An 18,441-nucleotide genomic window follows, 5' to 3' on the forward strand; every position below is an offset into this window, starting at 1 on the left:
GAAATGGTGCTGTGCATCATAGACACACTGTCTGCACTTACATTTTCTTTTTTCTGTGAAGATTTGCTAGATTTAATTACAATTATTGGTTCTTAGGGACCAATAATTACAGTTCTAGGTTATTGCCTTAAAAGTAGCCATTGCCTTATTTATGAAAATCAACACACTTTTGTCTCACTTTATTTGTGTATTCTCTAATCTGGGATTCACAGTGGTGCAGTGGGTAGTGTTGCCTCCTCTTAGGGTTCTCACTTCAATCCTGAGCTTTTGTGTCCATGTGGGTTTCCTCTGGTTTGTCCCCACCTCCCAAAAACATGTAAAATTGGACATCTGGGTATATGAATAAAATCAGTTAGATCAACCTTCAATTAAAGGAATCAACCACATTTTTACCCATCTTTGGAGGTGACTAGGCCTTCTTGACATTTTTTTTTTATATATATATATATATAAAAAAAAAAAGAAAAAAAAGAAAGAAGTGCAACTGTCCACCGGATAAACATCTGGGTTTTTATTTTTATTTTTTGCTAATTGAAGAAGTGAAAAGGCTGTTTTTCAAGGACATGTGAATAGGTCATTTTAGTACACTGTTTGCAAACACTTTTTCCTCTATGGCTCCAGAGCCATACTCTCACTACATATTTTGCAGCCTTAATGCATTTCCCTTAACGAAAATTAAAATATTGCCTTTCCTGTAATTGTAACATATGGTAGGGATAATACTGTGGCTGTTATTAAGATGAATTTCATATATTCTTCATATTTACTTGATATCCGATCCAGCAAACCTTTTTACTCCTGAGTCTTAATTATATTGTAATCCTCTGTATGGATGGATATTACTGATCATCTTCTTCCTTTGGCTAATGTGAGTTATATTCCCATCCCTGATACACATGTAAACGATGGTGTAGATGTTATACAGTATACACAGTATAATGGAATCATTTTGTAATACAGCAGATTCCAATTAAATCACTTAAATCAACCTTCAATTAAAGTCACACTTGCATTATTTTTTCACAAAGACATTTGTTCCTAACATCTTTTTTTTTAACCCATCTTATGCCTAATATGGTGCCAATAATTCTGGCGCTGAATATAAAGGCCTTCTTGATTTGCTTTATTCGCCTGCAATAATATACAACTTTCACTTGTAAATGCAGTTTTGAATAGGAAGTGAAAACGTCCTCAGAAAAAGCACCTGGTTTTTAGTATATAATGAAGTGAAAATGTTTTGCCAAAAAGTCCTGAATAGATTGTTTTGCCTTCCTCCACAGCCGAAGTCACCAGCTACATCATTCATTCACACAGTCGTGATATGATTCTCAAACATGCTGCACTGTTCATTTGTGCGTTTGTGATAAGATTAAGGTCCTATGAAATATGGCAGCAAATTCCAGACTTTGTTCAAATTCAAATGCTAATTAGAAAAATTCAAACAGTACGTATTAGTGACTGCATTTCCTGTCTCTGTGTGTACGCATAATGCAAGATATACTTCGATTTCAAAACACATATTTTATAAATGCAATAAACGCCATATTTAAAAAGTAATAACAATCCTTATATTTATAATTGCACTCTCTCATCCCCACACTACCACCCAGTCAAAACAAAATGCAGTTCCTTTCAACGTTTGCATTCTTGCTGTGTGGGGGAATTTGGAAGGGACCTTGAAGCTGATACAATCTGTATAAATTGTGCCGACGGTAGCAAATTCTCACTGGATGTTAAAAATATGGGCATAATGACTGCTAAGGACATTTCACAACTAATGTTTTATCTTCTTTCAGGACAGAGAGATCCTTAACATATTGTGGCTTTCACAAAGATGCTGAAATTGGAAAATTGTATCAAGTCTTTGGTCTTTGGGTGGATGAGCTAGCGTTTCCAAATCTGTATTTAAAAAAAAAAAACAAAAAAACAACAAAACATTAAACTCAGCCCAAAAACACTCCACATAGACTTATGTTATAGCAGTTATGTATAGTCTTTCCCTTACCAGCCTCTCTGTTTCAGCTCTCAATGTTAATGAGACAAAACAAGTTGCTTGTCATATTACTGAGAAACCGGAAAGCGCAAACTCCTCTGTCCTGAAGACTTGAGTCTCTTGGACTTTCCATAACATTAAATGTAACCTTGTACAGTTAAAAAAGCAAGATGTGTCATTCATTAATAAATGAAAAATAGTAATCGTTGGCAAATATCTGTGGTATAAGAGGAATATATAATTAAAATAGCATTTTTTTTTAAATATGCTGCCTTACAGTATAATTTGCCAATTTGTATAATCTCTAATCACAGATGTCTGAGTAAGGGCCTATATGGTGTTACAGCGGTTAGTGTTGCCACCTTACAGCTCCATGGGCCCCGGGTCAATCCTGTACTCAGGTTACTGTCTGTGTGGAGTTTGGATGTTGGGTGTGGATGTTCACCCCTTATCTATGTGGGGTTTCCTTCAGGTTCTTCAGTTTCGTCTAAGCGCCTCTCGGTATGAATGTACATGCAGGATGTATTCCTCTGTTGCATCCGGTGTTCCCGCTATAGGCTTCAGATCCACAGAAACCCTGACCATGAATGAATGAATGGCATATATAAGTAAAATATATATGATGCATGATAAAATATACAAACATAATCAAGAACCATCATGCTATTTATTTAAGCAATTTCGCACAAGCAAGAGTGTGGTTATAGTGAATATGGTGCTGTAGGTCTTCACAGCCATGTCGATATTCAGTATAGCTACACGATTGCTTGTGTGATATTGCTTTAATACCACAGTTCTACAAACAAGAAATCAAGTAAGTGACATTTTGAACATGATATGGCCAAATGTTCTGGGTATTTTTGCTCCTTTAGAGGAAATAGATTTCGAAGAAGCCACACTCACTTTATAGCACATCGGCTAGCTCTTTATCTAGCTCACATCGATTTGTACGTTCCCGTTAAAGGTGCTTCTAGTGAAATTTGCTTCATCTGATGAGCTTTCATATTTGAAGTCAGAAGTTGCAGTATATTCCTGAAAAGTATCGTTTGCTTCGTCCTCTGATGATGTCACTAGCACAACTGTAGTAACGGTTTCAAATTAGGAAGTGAAATATTATGTGGCGAACACAGATGAGTGGAGTGATACTGTACACCCAGTGAAACATCCTCAGGAAACATCCTCTTTTATAAGAGTGTATTATAGCTTTTGATTTCTCACCTTTCTTTATATTGACTTAGTTAAGTAACAAGAAGAGGGGCACACATCAATTATGTTTCCTTTGATATAAACAGATGAATAAAAGAGGGAGGGTTACATCATATTAAACATCCAGACTCTCATTTTTTCCAGAGTTTATAAGCTTCTTCAAGGTACAATCATTAAACTTGCTGAATACAATCCATTTGCTGAATTTTCTTAACAATATCTAACCTCTGGGTAATAGTTCATGCATTGGAGCTATTTCCTTTAAATAGATTTAGCAGTTTACTTCTATTAATGAGCAAACTGAAAATAGTCCCCTTTCATGCATTTATAACATACGGCAGGGGTAACGTTGCGCTTCTTCGTAACATGAATTTCCCGGTAAATCTTTTTTACTCCTGAGCCTTAATTATATTCTAGTCCTCTTCATGGATGTTACTGATCGTCTTCTTCATTTGGCTAACGCACGTTATGTTCCCATCCCGGATTTACATGTAAACTATAGGGTAGATGGTACACATTATACACAGTATAATGGAAGCATTTTGAAATGCACAAGAGTCTGTAATCACAGATTTTTCCACTGAAGTCAGCCTTGCCTGAGATCATTTGGTTGTTCTCTATCAGCTGATGAGAACGGTGCAATCGTCTTTGGAAACTCTGCAAAGACAGACAACACACAAATATAAGAATTTAAATGGATTTCTTATATAATGTAGTCCTTTCTGGAAGCCCAAGCATCCAGATAGCTCATCTCTCTGTAACTGGTACAAAATATCAATTATCAATAAATATAATCACAGTGGATAAGAAACATTCACATTCTATCATTTTATTATTAAAATTTCTAAAACCTATCCCATTGTAGAACTATATGCTGAATTGTTATGTTCAGAATATAAGAATGCTCCATCCATCCATCTTCTATACCACTTATCCTACTGGGTCGTGGGGAGCCTGGAGCCTATCCCAGGGAGCATGGGGCACAAGGCAGGGTATACCCTGGACAGAGTGCCAATCCATCGCAGGGCACACTCACATACACATTCACACACTACGGACACTTTGGACATGCCAATCAGCCTACCATACATATCTTTGGACTGGGGAGGAAACCACCACAGCACGGGGAGAACATGCAAACTCCGTACACACAGGGCCGTGGCAAGAATCGAACCCTCAACCCTGGCGGTGTGAGGCGAAGGTGCTAACCACTTAACCAGTAATCTAGAATGTCAATCTTCTTAGAATGTTTCAGAAATTCAGAATATCCATCCATCCATCCATTGTCTGTATCGCTTATCCCAGGCAGCTCGGGGCACAAGGCGGGGGACAACCCATCACAGGGAATTCAGAATATGTTTTTAAAATAAATAAATAAATAGACAAATAAATAAATACGATACCACTATAATGCAGAGTTATTTTCATTTCAAGTCACTGTTTCATATTTAAGAACTGTTAATTAAAAAATAAATAAATAAATAAAATAATCCTCTAGATCATCTGTCCTCATCCTACTTGACCTCTCTGCTGCTTTCGACACTGTGAACCATCAGATCCTTCTGTCAACTCTCTCCAGCCTGGGCATCACTGGAATGGTTCTGCGCTGGGGGGAATCCTATCTCTCTGACAGATCCTTCAAGGTATCATGGAGGGGAGGTGTTTCTAAAACTCAGCAACTCACAACTGGCGTTCCACAGGGGTCAGTTCTTGGGTCCACTCCTCTTTTCTATCTATACTACATCTCTAGGGCAGGCGATTGAGTCTCATGGCTTCTCATATCATTGCTATGCTGATGACACCCAGCTCCATTTGTCCTTCCAACCTGACGATCCATCCGTCTCTGCACGCATCTCTGCTTGCCTTTCGGACATCTCGGTCTGGATGAAGGAAAACCATCTTAAGCTTAACTTGGCAAAATCTGAGCTTCTCGTCATCCCAGCCTGTCCCTCAATCAACCACAACCTCACTGTACAGCTCGGCTCACTCACATTCATGCCAACCAGGACGGCCAGGAACCTTGGGGTGATTCCTGATGCGGCTTGACCTTTGCAGACCATATCTCAGCAACTGCAAGGTCCTGTAGGTTCATCCTTTACAACATCAAGAAAATCCGACCCTATATCACCAAACAGGCTACACAGATACTAGTCCAGGCTCTTGTTATCTCTAAACTGGACTACTGCAACTCACTGCTTTCAGGCCTCCCAGCCAGCTCCATTAAACCCCTTGAGATGATTCAGAATGCTGCAGCGCGCCTCGTCTTCAACCAGTCCAAGAGAACCCATGTCACACCCCTCTTCATCTCCCTCCACTGGCTTCCTGTAGCCGCCCACATCAAGTTCAAGGCCTTGATGCTCACCTACAAGACCTTGTCAGGAACAGCACCCTACCCTCCTACCTCAACTCTCTCCTGAAGGCCTACGTTCCCTCTCGCAATCTGCAATCGATTAGCGACCAACGTTTAGCAGTTCCCACTCAGCGTGGCGCAAGGTCCCTTTCCAGAATCTTCACACTAACCGTTCCTCAGTGGTGGAATGCACTTCCAATCTCAATCCGGACCACAGAATCTCTCACCATCTTCAAAAAACAGCTAAAGACCCACCTCTTCCATGAACACCTAACCAACTCATAATAAATAAATAAAAAAATGCACTTACACCTCTACTCTGCACTTTGCTTCTTCTGGAATTCAATTAATAGATCTTGTATGGTAGCACTTCTTGTATTGTTCTCTGCTTGATATATCGCTTTGCTTGTATTTTTCTCATTTGTAAGTAGCTTTGGATAAAAGCGTCTGCTAAGTGAATAAATGTAAATGTAATGTAATTAAAAACAACATAATGTCTGTCTGGAGATTAACTGAAAATGACACATATTTATACAGAGAGGCATCTGAAAAGGCTGATCCCATACATATATTTGAGACATCACTGATTGTGACTTTTTATAATGCAATTAAATAGGTCATTCATGGTAGCTTATTGTACATGTAGCTGATATTATACTCAGATTGCTTTTATTTCCAAAGAGGTCAAATTACTTCAGGACACCAAAATGCATTTCTATCCCTAAAAGTTAAGCTAATGTATTTTGCTGGCAAAAGAAGAACATAATGTAATCATCTAAATCGAATAATCATAATAGAAATATCAAACTACTATAACTGGGAGACTACCAGTAAGACGCAAATGAGAACCCCCCCCCCCCCAAAAAAAAGCAGTTAAATGAGAAAAGGAACATGCATCCTCTCACCACCTAAACAAGATCTCACAGAGATTAACATGGCCATAAAGCATCAATTTTGCAATAATCTAATGACCAGTGATAAATATCTACCCAAATTAGATGTAAAAACCACTTTGCCATCTTTTCTCAAATCTTCTCAGGGTTTTGTCACTCAGTACATAAGTGGATAAGTGGCTTTTATCTGTGGTGTATATAAAGCATCAAATTATGGTTGGGAATTCTGTGTCACTCCCTGTAGATAAAGGCTGCCAACTGGACAAGAACACAGCTAATAAACTCTGAGCACTCTTCCGTTCCCCTCATGTACGCTTATAAAAAAAAAAAACAGGCTTAAAGGGCTTGTCCATTCACTTTAACAATGTAGATTTTGCATGAAAAGAACGTACATTTCAACCCAGACTGTGTACGTCACAGCCATGTTCAGAAAAAAAAAAGTCGTGTATGTGTAGTGATGTAGCGATCAGATAAAAACTGTTGAACTACTGAACTTATTACATTACAACTTTCCACCATGTGAAATGAGATTTAAAGTGTATCCAAGTATTTAGAATCAAACAACTGAAAGAAAACATTGTCTATTTTTTATTCTGAGGCTGAAAAACACTTATCAGAGAAAATGCTTTGTCACAACATGAGCTTGCTTATCACAAGAGCAGCCCACAGTCAAGAAGTCTCCTCTAGTTTTTTTTTCCTTCTGATTAGCTCTACATGCCTCTGTAATCAGCACATAGTTGGGTGTGTCCAACTCTCCCTCACACCACTAATTTCATTTCTTATTCCACTGTGGTATAACCTCACTGAGGACAAGCCTGAGACTGTGTACCTTTTGCAGCCACACAGCATAGTGAAGGAGGAGACACTATGGGTGCTGCCTTCCTCTCCATTTTCTACATCCTCCCCCTCTGGGACCTCTTTCTTCACACTCAGGAACAGCTGCAGCTCTGTCATGGGAAACCCGTTTTTCTGGTAGCGCTAACCCACAAAGAGAAGGAAAAGTTTGTTAATATGAGGGTAGCCATGGGTTGAAAGGGGTGTTACACAACAGAACAAAAAGTAGAGTCTTCATATTAAAAAAAAAAAAAACTTGGAAAAGATGCCACCTCAGCTTCTGAAAATGCATTCACAACTTTGCTCTAACATTCTTTGCACTGCATGCTGTCGTGATTAGGAAGTGTACCTTGATGCTCTCGTAAGCATCTGTGATGAGAGCTATGAAAAGGCTGAGCACCATGTAGATGAAGAGGGAGATGAAAGAGTAGAGGTAGACCCTGCTGAACAGCCACACCATGATGTTCTTTTGCGGGAACTCAGCAAACGTCGGGAACATGTCGTCCCCGTTCACCAGGGAGAAGAGGCATTCGGCCACGCGGCTCAGACCCTCAAACTGGCCCATTTATTACAAATCCATGCAGACATACGGGACAATACACGATTGATTACTTGCTTGAAAGATTATGTACAAGGAAAAAAAAACAAGAGGTCATTTTCACACATCTATTGCTTAAACTAGACAACAGTAAGCTTTTTGCTATCAACATATAAATGCTGCCATCTTATGGTCATAAGACTAAGGCATGCAGTACAGATCTACTGCACATAACATTTCCCAATAACATACTCTATAGCTCCAAGGACATTCCAACATTTGGAGTTCCTGCTCTTTATACTTTTTAAGCACTATTATGTACTACGTACACTATGTACTAATTTACCTTTTCATGGTAGGGCCCTAAAACGATCCACCCACAGAAAGTGTAGCCCAGATAAATCATTCCTGCACAGCAGCAGAAGCGGAGAACTTTGGGTAGGGCTGCCTGCATAGTAAGGATAAGAACCTGCACCGGCAGACATGAACTTATTATAAGTCTTAATAACTAACTACAGTGTATGTTGTAAGTTATATGTACATATACAGTATCTCACAAAAGTGAGTACACCCCTCACATTTTTGTAAATATTTGATTATTAAGCTCTGGTGAACTCCATGCCCAAGAGGGTTAAGGCAGTGCTGGAAAATAATGGTGGCCACACAAAATATTGACACGTTGGGCCCAATTTGAACATTTTCACTTAGGGGTGTACTCACTTTTGTTGCCAGCGGTTTAGACATTAATGGCTGTGTGTTGAGTTATTTTGAGGGGACAGCAAATTTACACTGTTACACAAGCTGTACACTCACTAGTTTACATTGTAGCAAAGTGTCATTTCTTCAGTGTTGTCACAAGAAAAGATATAATCAAATATTTACAAAAATGTCAGGGGTGTACTCACTTTTGTGAGATACTGTATGTCGTCCTATATCATGCTAATGCTAATAAATCAATACACATAAGACACAGTGTTGGCGACAGGGTCTCATTAATGGAATAAAAAAAAGAGACACCGGATGTTAAACTGACAAGTGTACATGTGATGAGAGAGGAGTGCTTACTCACATTATACTTCTGGAAGTAACCTAAATATCTGATGACCCCAACCCAGACCATGAGTGTGGATGTTCCTAAAAAGATGCTACACACATCATAGTTTGTCAGGCTCTGTGAGGAGAAGAAGAGGAATGATACAGACTGCTTATCTTGGCAGTCAGGCACGTTTATTTTGGTGCTAAAGTAAACTGCCATGGAACAATGGCAACCATTGAAACCCTTTACCATCTAATTATTCAGTTATTCATCTTACAACAGTTAATGTCCAAATTAAATTTACAGAAAAAGCTTTACGGTCATGAGAGTGAAATGCCTAAGTATGGACCTGCTCTTGGGAGTTTAATGAAATCATAACTGTAGACATTCAAACGTTATTGTAAATATTAACAGCTGTGATGCACAAAAAAAAAGGGACACATAAAAATGTTTTTTTTTTTTTTTTGTATCTATCAGCAATCAACTTACATAATTTGTAAACCAACATGTTTCATTTTTCCTCTAGAGCAATGCTGATCAAAGTAAACCTATACACCTCATTCCTTATTAATTAGCATTTCATAATTACCTTTGCCTGAATTTCCATCTTCAGTATTGACCCTATGATTGCCATAACATCACTGATAATTACCAAGATGTACCAGCCATTTAAAAACTCTCGTTGGTCATCCTCACATACTTTATTATTGTACTTCCAAACACAGAACTTGGAAAATCTCTGCAAACAGAAAACATATTTAAAAAACAATCTCAGAAAATGCACAAGTCATGCACAGATACACAACTTATGCAAGGATACACAAAGTCATACAAAAGCCAACTTGTTTGTTGTTGTTGTTGTTGTTATTTTTAAAAGGAGTAAACATCAAAATTAGACATGTTCATCAACAGTTATTCTTCATGGACAGGGTTTTACCTGAAGTAATCTAATTGCAAGAAATATAGAGCGAATGCAAAGCACAGAAGAGACCAGACACACTAGGATAACAACAGCATCAAAAATGAGAAGATAGTGAGTGTTCTTCTGAGCTGAAAAAGATAACCACAGACTGAAAATTATTTCTATTTACAGACATGCTTTCCATAAATAACTAAATAACGGTATTTCAGTTTCCTACCTAATTGAATAGAAACATTTCACAAGAATCTGTATTTCATTATATTTTGTACATTTAAAAAAAAAAAAAAATTACATCACAGTTAACATTTATTGTAATTTTAGCAGTGTTACTGAACTAATCATTTATTAAAACATGGCCTGCTCATGTTCACTGTTCATCCTGTATAGACCGATATATAGGTCTTTCAAATGAATACAAGTATTTAATTAATCAATACTTTACATTGTGTCAGTAAAATTTCTTCCCATACCAGTTCCTGAAATCTTCCAGTTTTTGCATGCACTGCTAACAGCATCGATACCAAGGGTAATTTTCACTTTTCCACTATGGCACCGATTGTCAAATGTAACCTGTTGGGAAAATCAAATGTTTGATGTAACAAGTCACCATCCAAGCCTCATTAATTTAACAACAATATTTTGCTCATTTGCTGAATATCATCTTACCAAAACAGCAAAAGTGTAACAATCAGGTAACTCATGTGAAAGGACAGTTTGTAGGTTGATTCCATTAAGCCGGAATGAGATTTCAATAGTGACAAGTCTGTTGGACAAGAAATACATGTGGTTTAAGCAGCTAAAGATGTAATGATAAAGACAGAAAAATATTTAGATGTACACACCTGCAAAAGTCAATCTCAAAAAAAGAGGCATTTCTAGTAGTGCATGTTGCAGCAGATCTGGGATCCAAAGTTAAGCAAGCTGAAATGTATGTATTAAATGTTAGAGAAATGGCAATGTATCACTACATGAAATTATATATCATATATTCTGACTTGATTATCTTAGAGATATGCCATATTAATACATTTTAATGTGTAATAAATGTAAATTAATTCAAATGGAAATACATTTAAACCCAGACTTTTCTAGGGGGTTCTTTTAAATGAACATTGCTTTACTTTACTACTGAACTTTTCCTCAAAAGGGATTTTTTTTTTTTTTTTTTTTTGGACAGTGACAAAATTTTCATAATTTTGCCTCTGTACACCACCACCATGGATTTGAAATGAAGCAATAAAGATTGAAGTGTAGACTTAATTCAAGGGGTTTATACAAAAATACTGCATTAACCGTTTAGAAATCATAGCCATTTTCATGATTCCCTCCATTTTCACATGCTCAAAAGTAATTATACAAACTAGCAATCATAAAAATTAAGATTCTTTTTAATACTTGAATGCAAATCCTTTGCAGTCGATGACTGCCTGAAGTCTGGAACAGATGGACATCACTAAATGCTGAGTGTCCTCCTTTGAGATGCTTTGCCAGGCCTTTACTGCAGCCGACTTCAGTTGCTGCTTGTTTGTGGGTCTTTCTGCCTTCAGTTTTGTCTTCAGTAAGTGAAAAGCATGCTCAGTTGGGTTGAGGTCATCAGACATTTAAGAACATTTCATTTCTTTGCTTTAAGAAGCCCTTGAGCTGCTTTCACGGTATGTTTTGGGTCATTATCCATCTGTACTGTAAAGCATCTTCTTATCAGTTTTGCAGCATTTGATTGAATCTGAGCAGAAAGCATAGCTCTATACACTTCAGAATTCATCCTGTGTCTTCTATCAGCAGTCACATCATCAATAAACACCAGTGGTCCAGTTCCACTGGCAGTCATACATGCCCATGCCATAACACTTCCTCCACAGATTTGACAAATGATGTGGTATGCTTTGGATCATGAGCCTTTCCTTTACCTTCTCCATGCTCTTCTCTTCCCATCGTTCTGGTAAAAGTTCATCTTGCATCAGAACTGGTCAGCCTTTTTTTCTTGAGCATTACCAGTGGTTTGCATGTTGAGGTTACAATGATACGCGTACCTCCTCCAGAGTGTTCTTGACTTGACTAGATGTTGTGAATGATTTCTTTTTCTTCAACAAGGAAAGAATTCTGCATTCGTCCAACTTAGTTGTCCTCCATGATCTTCCAGGGCTTTTGGTGTTTCTGAGCTCACCAATGCATTCCTTCTTTTTAAGAATGTACCAAATTGTTGATTTGGCTACTCCTAAAGTTTCTGCTATCTCTCTGATAGATTTGTTTTGTTTTTTCAGCCAAATGATGGCCTCCTTCACATGCATCAACACCTCATTGGACCGCATATTGAGAGTTCCCATGAACAGCTACCGAATGCAAATTCAACACTTGGAATCAATTCCAGACCTTTTGTCTCCTTAATCTGTCATGAAATAACGAGGAAACAGGCCACACCTGGCCGTGAAACTGAGTATCAGTCAATCGTCCAATTACTTTTGAGCCTATGAAAATGGAGGGACTTAAAAAAATGTCTATAATTCCTAAAGAGTTAACGCAATATTTTTAAAGCTGAAAGTCTACACTTCAATCACATCTTGATTGTTTCATTTCAAATCCATTGTGGTAGTGAAGACAGGCAAAATTATGAAAATTGTGTCACTGTCCAAATACTTATGGACCTGACTGTATAATAAAATGAAAATACACAGTGACACGGCAATAACCTGACTCAGTTTGGGCATCTATATTGTAGGTTCCTTCAGAATGCTTCCCGCTACCCGGTCTGTAGTACTCTTTACAGATGACCAAAGGAAGTAGATTTCCATCCTCCTCGGCATAGCTGACAGAGCCCACAGACAGCTGGTCTAACTGAGAGTACTGCAAGACAGATAACACAAACTGAATGTACTTTCTGTTCTCTTACTAATTCATTTTATTTAGACAAACTTTCAGTTAATGGCTCTGTGGTTTCCACTGTGGAGTCACTCAAGTTCCTCAGGAAAACCATATCCAGGGACCTGAAATGGGAGGGGTTACAAGGGGTCTCCATAGCCAGGAGAGCGCAACAGAGAATGTTCTTTCTGAGGCAGCTGAATAAATTCAACCTGCCGTATGCACTGATGATCGAGTTCTACACAGCAATCGAGTCCATCCTATCTTCATCTATAACTGCCTGCTTTGGATCCTCTACCTCACGACAGTGAGCCAATGCATAACCAGGACAGTGGACAGGATCATTATATGTAGTCTGCCAACGCCTTCAGGTCATTTACAACACCAGGGTCACAAAGTCTGCTGGCAAGGTTATAGCTGACCCTTCACACCCTGAATGTCACCTCTTCAAGCCATTTCCCTCTGGAAGAAGACTCAGGGCCATCAAAGACAGCACAAAAGGATACGCCAACAGCTTTTTAACCAGAGCTTTGGCACTCATTAATCTTTTTTTTTCTTTTTTCATTTCCTCTCTCACATAGCTCTAACTCCTCTGCACAATGCGTCCCTGAACAAAAGCACAATGTTCAAATCATTCTGTAACATACTGTAACAATAGTTATTTAATTTCTGTTTCCTCAGACTCTACAAGTACATATTTTCACATCTTCTGGTCGCATCTTTTGGTTACTTTCACAACTGCTTCTTAATATCTAATCTTTTAGTCTATTCTTCTATTTTTATTATTATTATTATTTCATTTAGTTAAAAGTCTATTTTCTTGAATATTGTTAAGAATCCATGTACTTGTCTGGTCTGTTTAGTATGTTACATGTAATACATGTGTGCACACAACATGACAAATTCCTCATTTGTGTGACATACTTGGCGAAATAAAGAGATTCCTAACCATCCTGATGAGAGCCTCACTGGAAAAAAAAAACAAAACAAAAAAAAACCTTTGGACTGAAATGTGTGACATGTTCAGCCACACATTTCATGTTAGGTTTTCAAGTAATCGAATATTCACATCAAAAATAATATAAAGTATGTTATGCAGCATTCATTTAGAATTGAAATCTAAAGATCTTTAGGTCAGGGTCACTGTGGATTCAAGGCCTATTATCGGGAACATAGAAGGGCATAAGGTGGAAATACACCCTAGATGGGAAGTTCATCGCAGGACACCTACCCATTCACATTTAGGGGCAGTTTATCATAGCCAATCCACCTACTGGTGGGAGGAAACCAGAGAACTCACACAGATATGGGCAGAACATGTGAATACAGATAAGAATAGGGGTTGCAGCACCCTCCACTAATACTGGCACCCTAGGTACATATGAGCAAAGAAGGCTGTGAAAAATTGTCATTATTTTTGTGATTTTTTTAAAGAAAAGATCAAAAGGTTTAACAATACTCTACTCTCATGGATATCAAACAATTGCAAAAAAACAACAACAACACAGGTTTATCAAAAAAAAATCATCTTAAATATAGGTGTGAAACAATTATTGGCACCCTTTTAGTCAATACTTTGTGCTACTTCCCTTTGCCAAGATAACAGCTCTGAGTCTTCTCCTATAATGCCTGATGAGGTTGGAGAATACATGGCAAGAGATCTGAGACCATTCCTCCATACAGAATCTCTCCAAATCCTTCAAATGTTGAGGTCCATGCTAGTGGACTCTCCTCTTCAGTTCACCCCACAGGTTTTCTATGGGGTTCAGGTCAGGGGACTGGGATGGCCATGGGAGGACCTTGATTTTGTGGTCAGTAAACCATTTTTGTGTTGATTTTAATGTATGTTTTGGATCATTGTCCTGCTGGAAGATCCAACCACGGCCCATTTTAAGCTTTGTGGCAGAGGCAGTCTGAAAGAGGTTTTCATTTAATATCTGTTGATATTTGATAGAGTCCATGATGCCATGTATCTCAACAAAATGTCCAGGTCGTCTAGCAGAAAAACAGTCCCAAAACATTAAAGAGTCACCACCATATTTAACCGTGGGCATGAGGTACTTTTCCATATGGCTACCTCTCTGCGTGCTCCAAAACCATCTCTGGTGTTTATTGCCAAAAAGCTCTATTTTGGTTTCATCTGCCCATAGAACCCGATCCCATCTTAAGTTCCAGTAGTGTCTGGCAAACTAAACTTTTGGATGAGAGTAGAGGCTTTTTTCTTGAAACCCAAACAACTTGTGGTGATGTAGGTGACTTCGGATTGTAGTTTTGGAGACTTTCTGACCCCAAGACACAACTAACTTCTGCAATTCTCCAGCTGTGATCCTTGGAGATTTTTTGGCCACTCGAACCTTCCTCTTCACAGTGCATTGAGACGATATAAACACACGTCCAATTCCAGGTTGATTCATAACATTTCCAGTTGACTGGACTTTCTTAATTATTGCCCTGATGGTGGAAATGGGCATTTTCAATGCTTGTGCTATTTTCTTATAGCCACTTCCCATTTTGTGAAGCTCAACAACCTTTTGACGCACACCACAGCTATATTCCTTGGCCTTACCCATTGTTATGAATGACTAAGGGAATTTGGCCTATGTGTTACCTCATATTTATACCCCTGTGAAACAGGAAGTCATGGTTGAACAATTTCCTGTTCCTAGTCACCCAGGTGTACTAAAACAATGTTAGCCATCTTAGCCATCTCACTATGCAGTTGGTAGCTGCTGTGTAATAAGGAAGAGCAATTGAGTGGGAATGGACAACGAACCAAAAAAGTGAAAGTCCAAAAACCAAGTTTTGTATAACAGATAACACACAAATGAAATAGAAGCAATAAAAACTGAAAATGAGTCACCTGGGAGTGAGGGGAAAAAAACAAACAAACCTGATCTATGATGTAGTATAGATGGTCAAAGACACTCTGTTTAGTATAGACAGCTACACTATAGTCATCCTCTTCCACACCACTGTAGCTCTTCAGGAACAAAGTCTTGAAGGCCATCAAGTTCTCTTCTTTGTAGGTCACTACGAGCTGGTTGTTAAGCCCGAAGAGAATAAGCTTCGAAAGGAACAGAGAGAACAGATATAATTCTTCATTCTCAGATTTCATGCAGCACTCATTAGTCTAGAGGAAAATTTCTCAGATGATACCCAGCTTACTGCATCTTTTTAGGGGCACTCAAGAACTGCGTTCTGTATCTGTCTAGTAAACAAGTAGCAAATTGAGGCAACTCTTACTGTTGTATGACACTAAAAACATTTTCCACTTATCCATCGTTACGTCACTGGTACTGCAGAATGAGTGGTGACGCATATTTAAGAAGTCTAAGCCATTCCAATAAATCACACAGATTATCTGAATACCTGAGTTGTAATCATGGCTATTTTTAAAATCTGTACTGTCAACTTCCATGGTAGCTGTCGCCGTGCTCTGTATTTCTGACAGGGACTCATGAAGTAATATCGCAGGTCATCTCGTAGGCGTTCTTCCAATGTCTGGTCAAAGCTCATGGACATGGAGTTACTGAAAGAGACAGCCAGTAACTGTTAGAAATTTAATTAATGTGGTGCTTGAAGAAAAATTGCAACTGTCACAAAGTTCAGACACATGAACATACAGTTATGGGAAGCAGTAAAAACGTACACTTTACGTATGATTCTATAACTGGAGGTTCAAATCCAAGTCAAACTACAGTATTTTAGCAAATGTATCTAAAAGCATTCAACGATGTATGTATCAAACTAACCCAGATTATCCCGCATTTCACCTCAAGTGACCAGCACAGCAGCAAGTTTTCATTTCACAAAGCATAAACCTGCTGAACATGCTACTTTTTTCTTTTGTGACACGACTATTCTTAAAATGAGGAAGGTGACTGTTCTATCATGCAAGAAAGGATTTAATGACAAATGTGTGTTGTTGAACATTTAAACTGCAACAGAGGATTGCGACATTCTCTTTAAGGGCATTGACAGTGTTCGTATGGTAAAAGTCCAAGGTTCTGCATAAATAATCTAAATATTGTTGGGGGGGGGGGGGGGGGACATCATTACTGCTCGAGGTTTAAAATTCTTATACAACTCACCCAAAACTGTGGTTCATCATAATACTGGTAAAACAAAGATATTTACAATGGTATCTTCACATAAAACTGTAGTTGTAATGTCAATTACATAGTTCAATAGAACTGCTCCTCAGACATTTGCATATATAAACTACAAGAATCATGAAGTACTTCTTAATAACTTACCTTGTAGGATCGACATTTGGCACGACAAGCAGCTCCATGCTCCATGCTCATACAGCTGGTTAGAATGCAGAGTGACTGATCATCTTCCCTAAACCGTTGCACTTTAACACAAAAAGCTGTTGACCAATCATAAACCTGGTGGCTCCTCAGTGGGTGGGGTCTTAGTGTACTAAATAAAAGATCCTTTCAGTAGTTTGCAACCCTCAAAATAACAGACAAATAATGTAACCATCATTTTACTGTCAAAAACATTATATTACAATGAGAACATTATATAGAACTAAAATGATCAGAAAATTATAAGACTAAAATTAATCTCTCCATTGCCACTGCCAACAAGGGTGTTCCACAAATTTTTACGCACTGTGCAATGCAGTCTCTGTGAGGCTTCTCACCATCTTTTGAAGGCTGCCTCCATCTAGGGGCCCTGAATAGTCACTTCGAGGCCAGAGAAGAGGGCAGTGTGAATACGAATGCAAAACAAAACACAGAAATATCACTAATATGTAGCCTTGTGATGGACTGGTGTGCTGTCAGGGCTAAATTTTCCACACCTTGCAACCAGTGTTACCGGGATTGGCTCTGGATAATGAGTCTTTGTTGGTCACATATACATTACAGCACAGTGAAGTGCTTTTCTTTGCGTGTTAAGAAGTTGGGCAGCGCAGGGTCAGCCATGATACAGCACCCCGGAGCAGAGAGGGTTAAGGGCCCAAAAGTGGCAGCTTGGCAGTGCTGAGGCTTGAACCCCTGACCTTCCGATCAGTAATCCAGAGCCTGGCAGTGCTGGGGCTTGAACCACTAGCTACAGTCCCACCATTTTTTTTTTTTTTTTTAAGATGAAACAAAAAGTTTAAACAAAATGAGCTGCTCACCCCTAGACTAAAATCACAGCAGTCACATTTAATTCAGCCAATCATTGCTAGATTTCCATGCTTCAAAGGTAACACCTCATCAACCATCCATAACATTTGGTCTGCTGACTCTATTTAACACTATACCACATCTGGATTCCCCATTGTTGTCATTACAACTGTGACGCAAGAACCTACGGCTATGCAAGAAACTTAAATAACTCTGTGATCTGATTGGAATCAGCACAGTCATGGAGCCCAAGATCCTATCCATCCATCCATCTTCTATAATGCTTATCCTTCAGGGTCATGGGGAACCTGAAGGCATGGGGCACAAGGCAGGGTACACCCTGGACAGGGTGCCAGTCCATCGCAGGGCACATTCACACACCAATTCATAAACTACGGACACTTTGGACATGCCAATCAACCTACCATGCATGTCTTTGGACTAGGGGAGGAAACTGGAGTACCCAGAGGAAACCCCCACAGCGCGTGGAGAACATGCAAACTCCGCACACACAGGGCAGCGGCATGAATCGAACCCCCAACCCTAGCGGTGTGAGGTGAGATAGGTTTGTCAAACTCCAAAACATCCTACTGAAATAATCTGGAGTCTGAAGCCAGAGCAGCTGGAATTCAAGCGTGTGACATTACACTGATGCTAACAAGTCATGTACAAAATATGCACTGCAGAAAATGA

At 38.8% G+C, this 18,441-nt stretch overlaps 1 protein-coding gene across 5 annotated transcripts; it reads right to left on the minus strand.

The window, feature by feature from the left end:
* Window positions 1-489: 489 nt before the first annotated feature.
* On the minus strand, window positions 490-17,710 carry mcoln2 (mucolipin TRP cation channel 2). Of its 5 annotated transcripts, none has more exons than XR_008386907.1 (16): window positions 16,885-17,710; window positions 15,998-16,157; window positions 15,519-15,692; window positions 12,460-12,613; window positions 10,615-10,693; window positions 10,439-10,535; window positions 10,243-10,342; window positions 9,788-9,900; window positions 9,440-9,589; window positions 8,884-8,985; window positions 8,161-8,283; window positions 7,626-7,832; window positions 7,272-7,420; window positions 3,796-3,856; window positions 2,897-3,695; window positions 490-2,570 (listed from the first exon to the last, which is right to left on the minus strand). XR_008386907.1 is itself a non-coding variant. In XM_053634498.1 (15 exons), exons 1-14 carry the CDS (start codon window positions 16,920-16,922, stop codon window positions 3,820-3,822), a joined length of 1,683 nt encoding a protein of 560 aa, XP_053490473.1. In that variant the 5' UTR covers window positions 16,923-17,710; the 3' UTR covers window positions 490-2,570; window positions 3,796-3,819. The 5 variants fall into 5 exon arrangements, 1 of the variants encoding a protein (XP_053490473.1); XR_008386906.1 differs by having other exon boundaries at window positions 490-2,141; window positions 2,361-2,570; window positions 2,897-3,856; window positions 16,885-17,709; XR_008386905.1 differs by having other exon boundaries at window positions 490-1,899; window positions 2,006-2,570; window positions 2,897-3,856; window positions 16,885-17,709.
* Window positions 17,711-18,441: the final 731 nt, after the last annotated feature.

This window comes from Ictalurus furcatus, chromosome 10 (genome assembly GCF_023375685.1).
Source record: "Ictalurus furcatus strain D&B chromosome 10, Billie_1.0, whole genome shotgun sequence".
Taxonomy (NCBI): domain Eukaryota; kingdom Metazoa; phylum Chordata; class Actinopteri; order Siluriformes; family Ictaluridae; genus Ictalurus; species Ictalurus furcatus.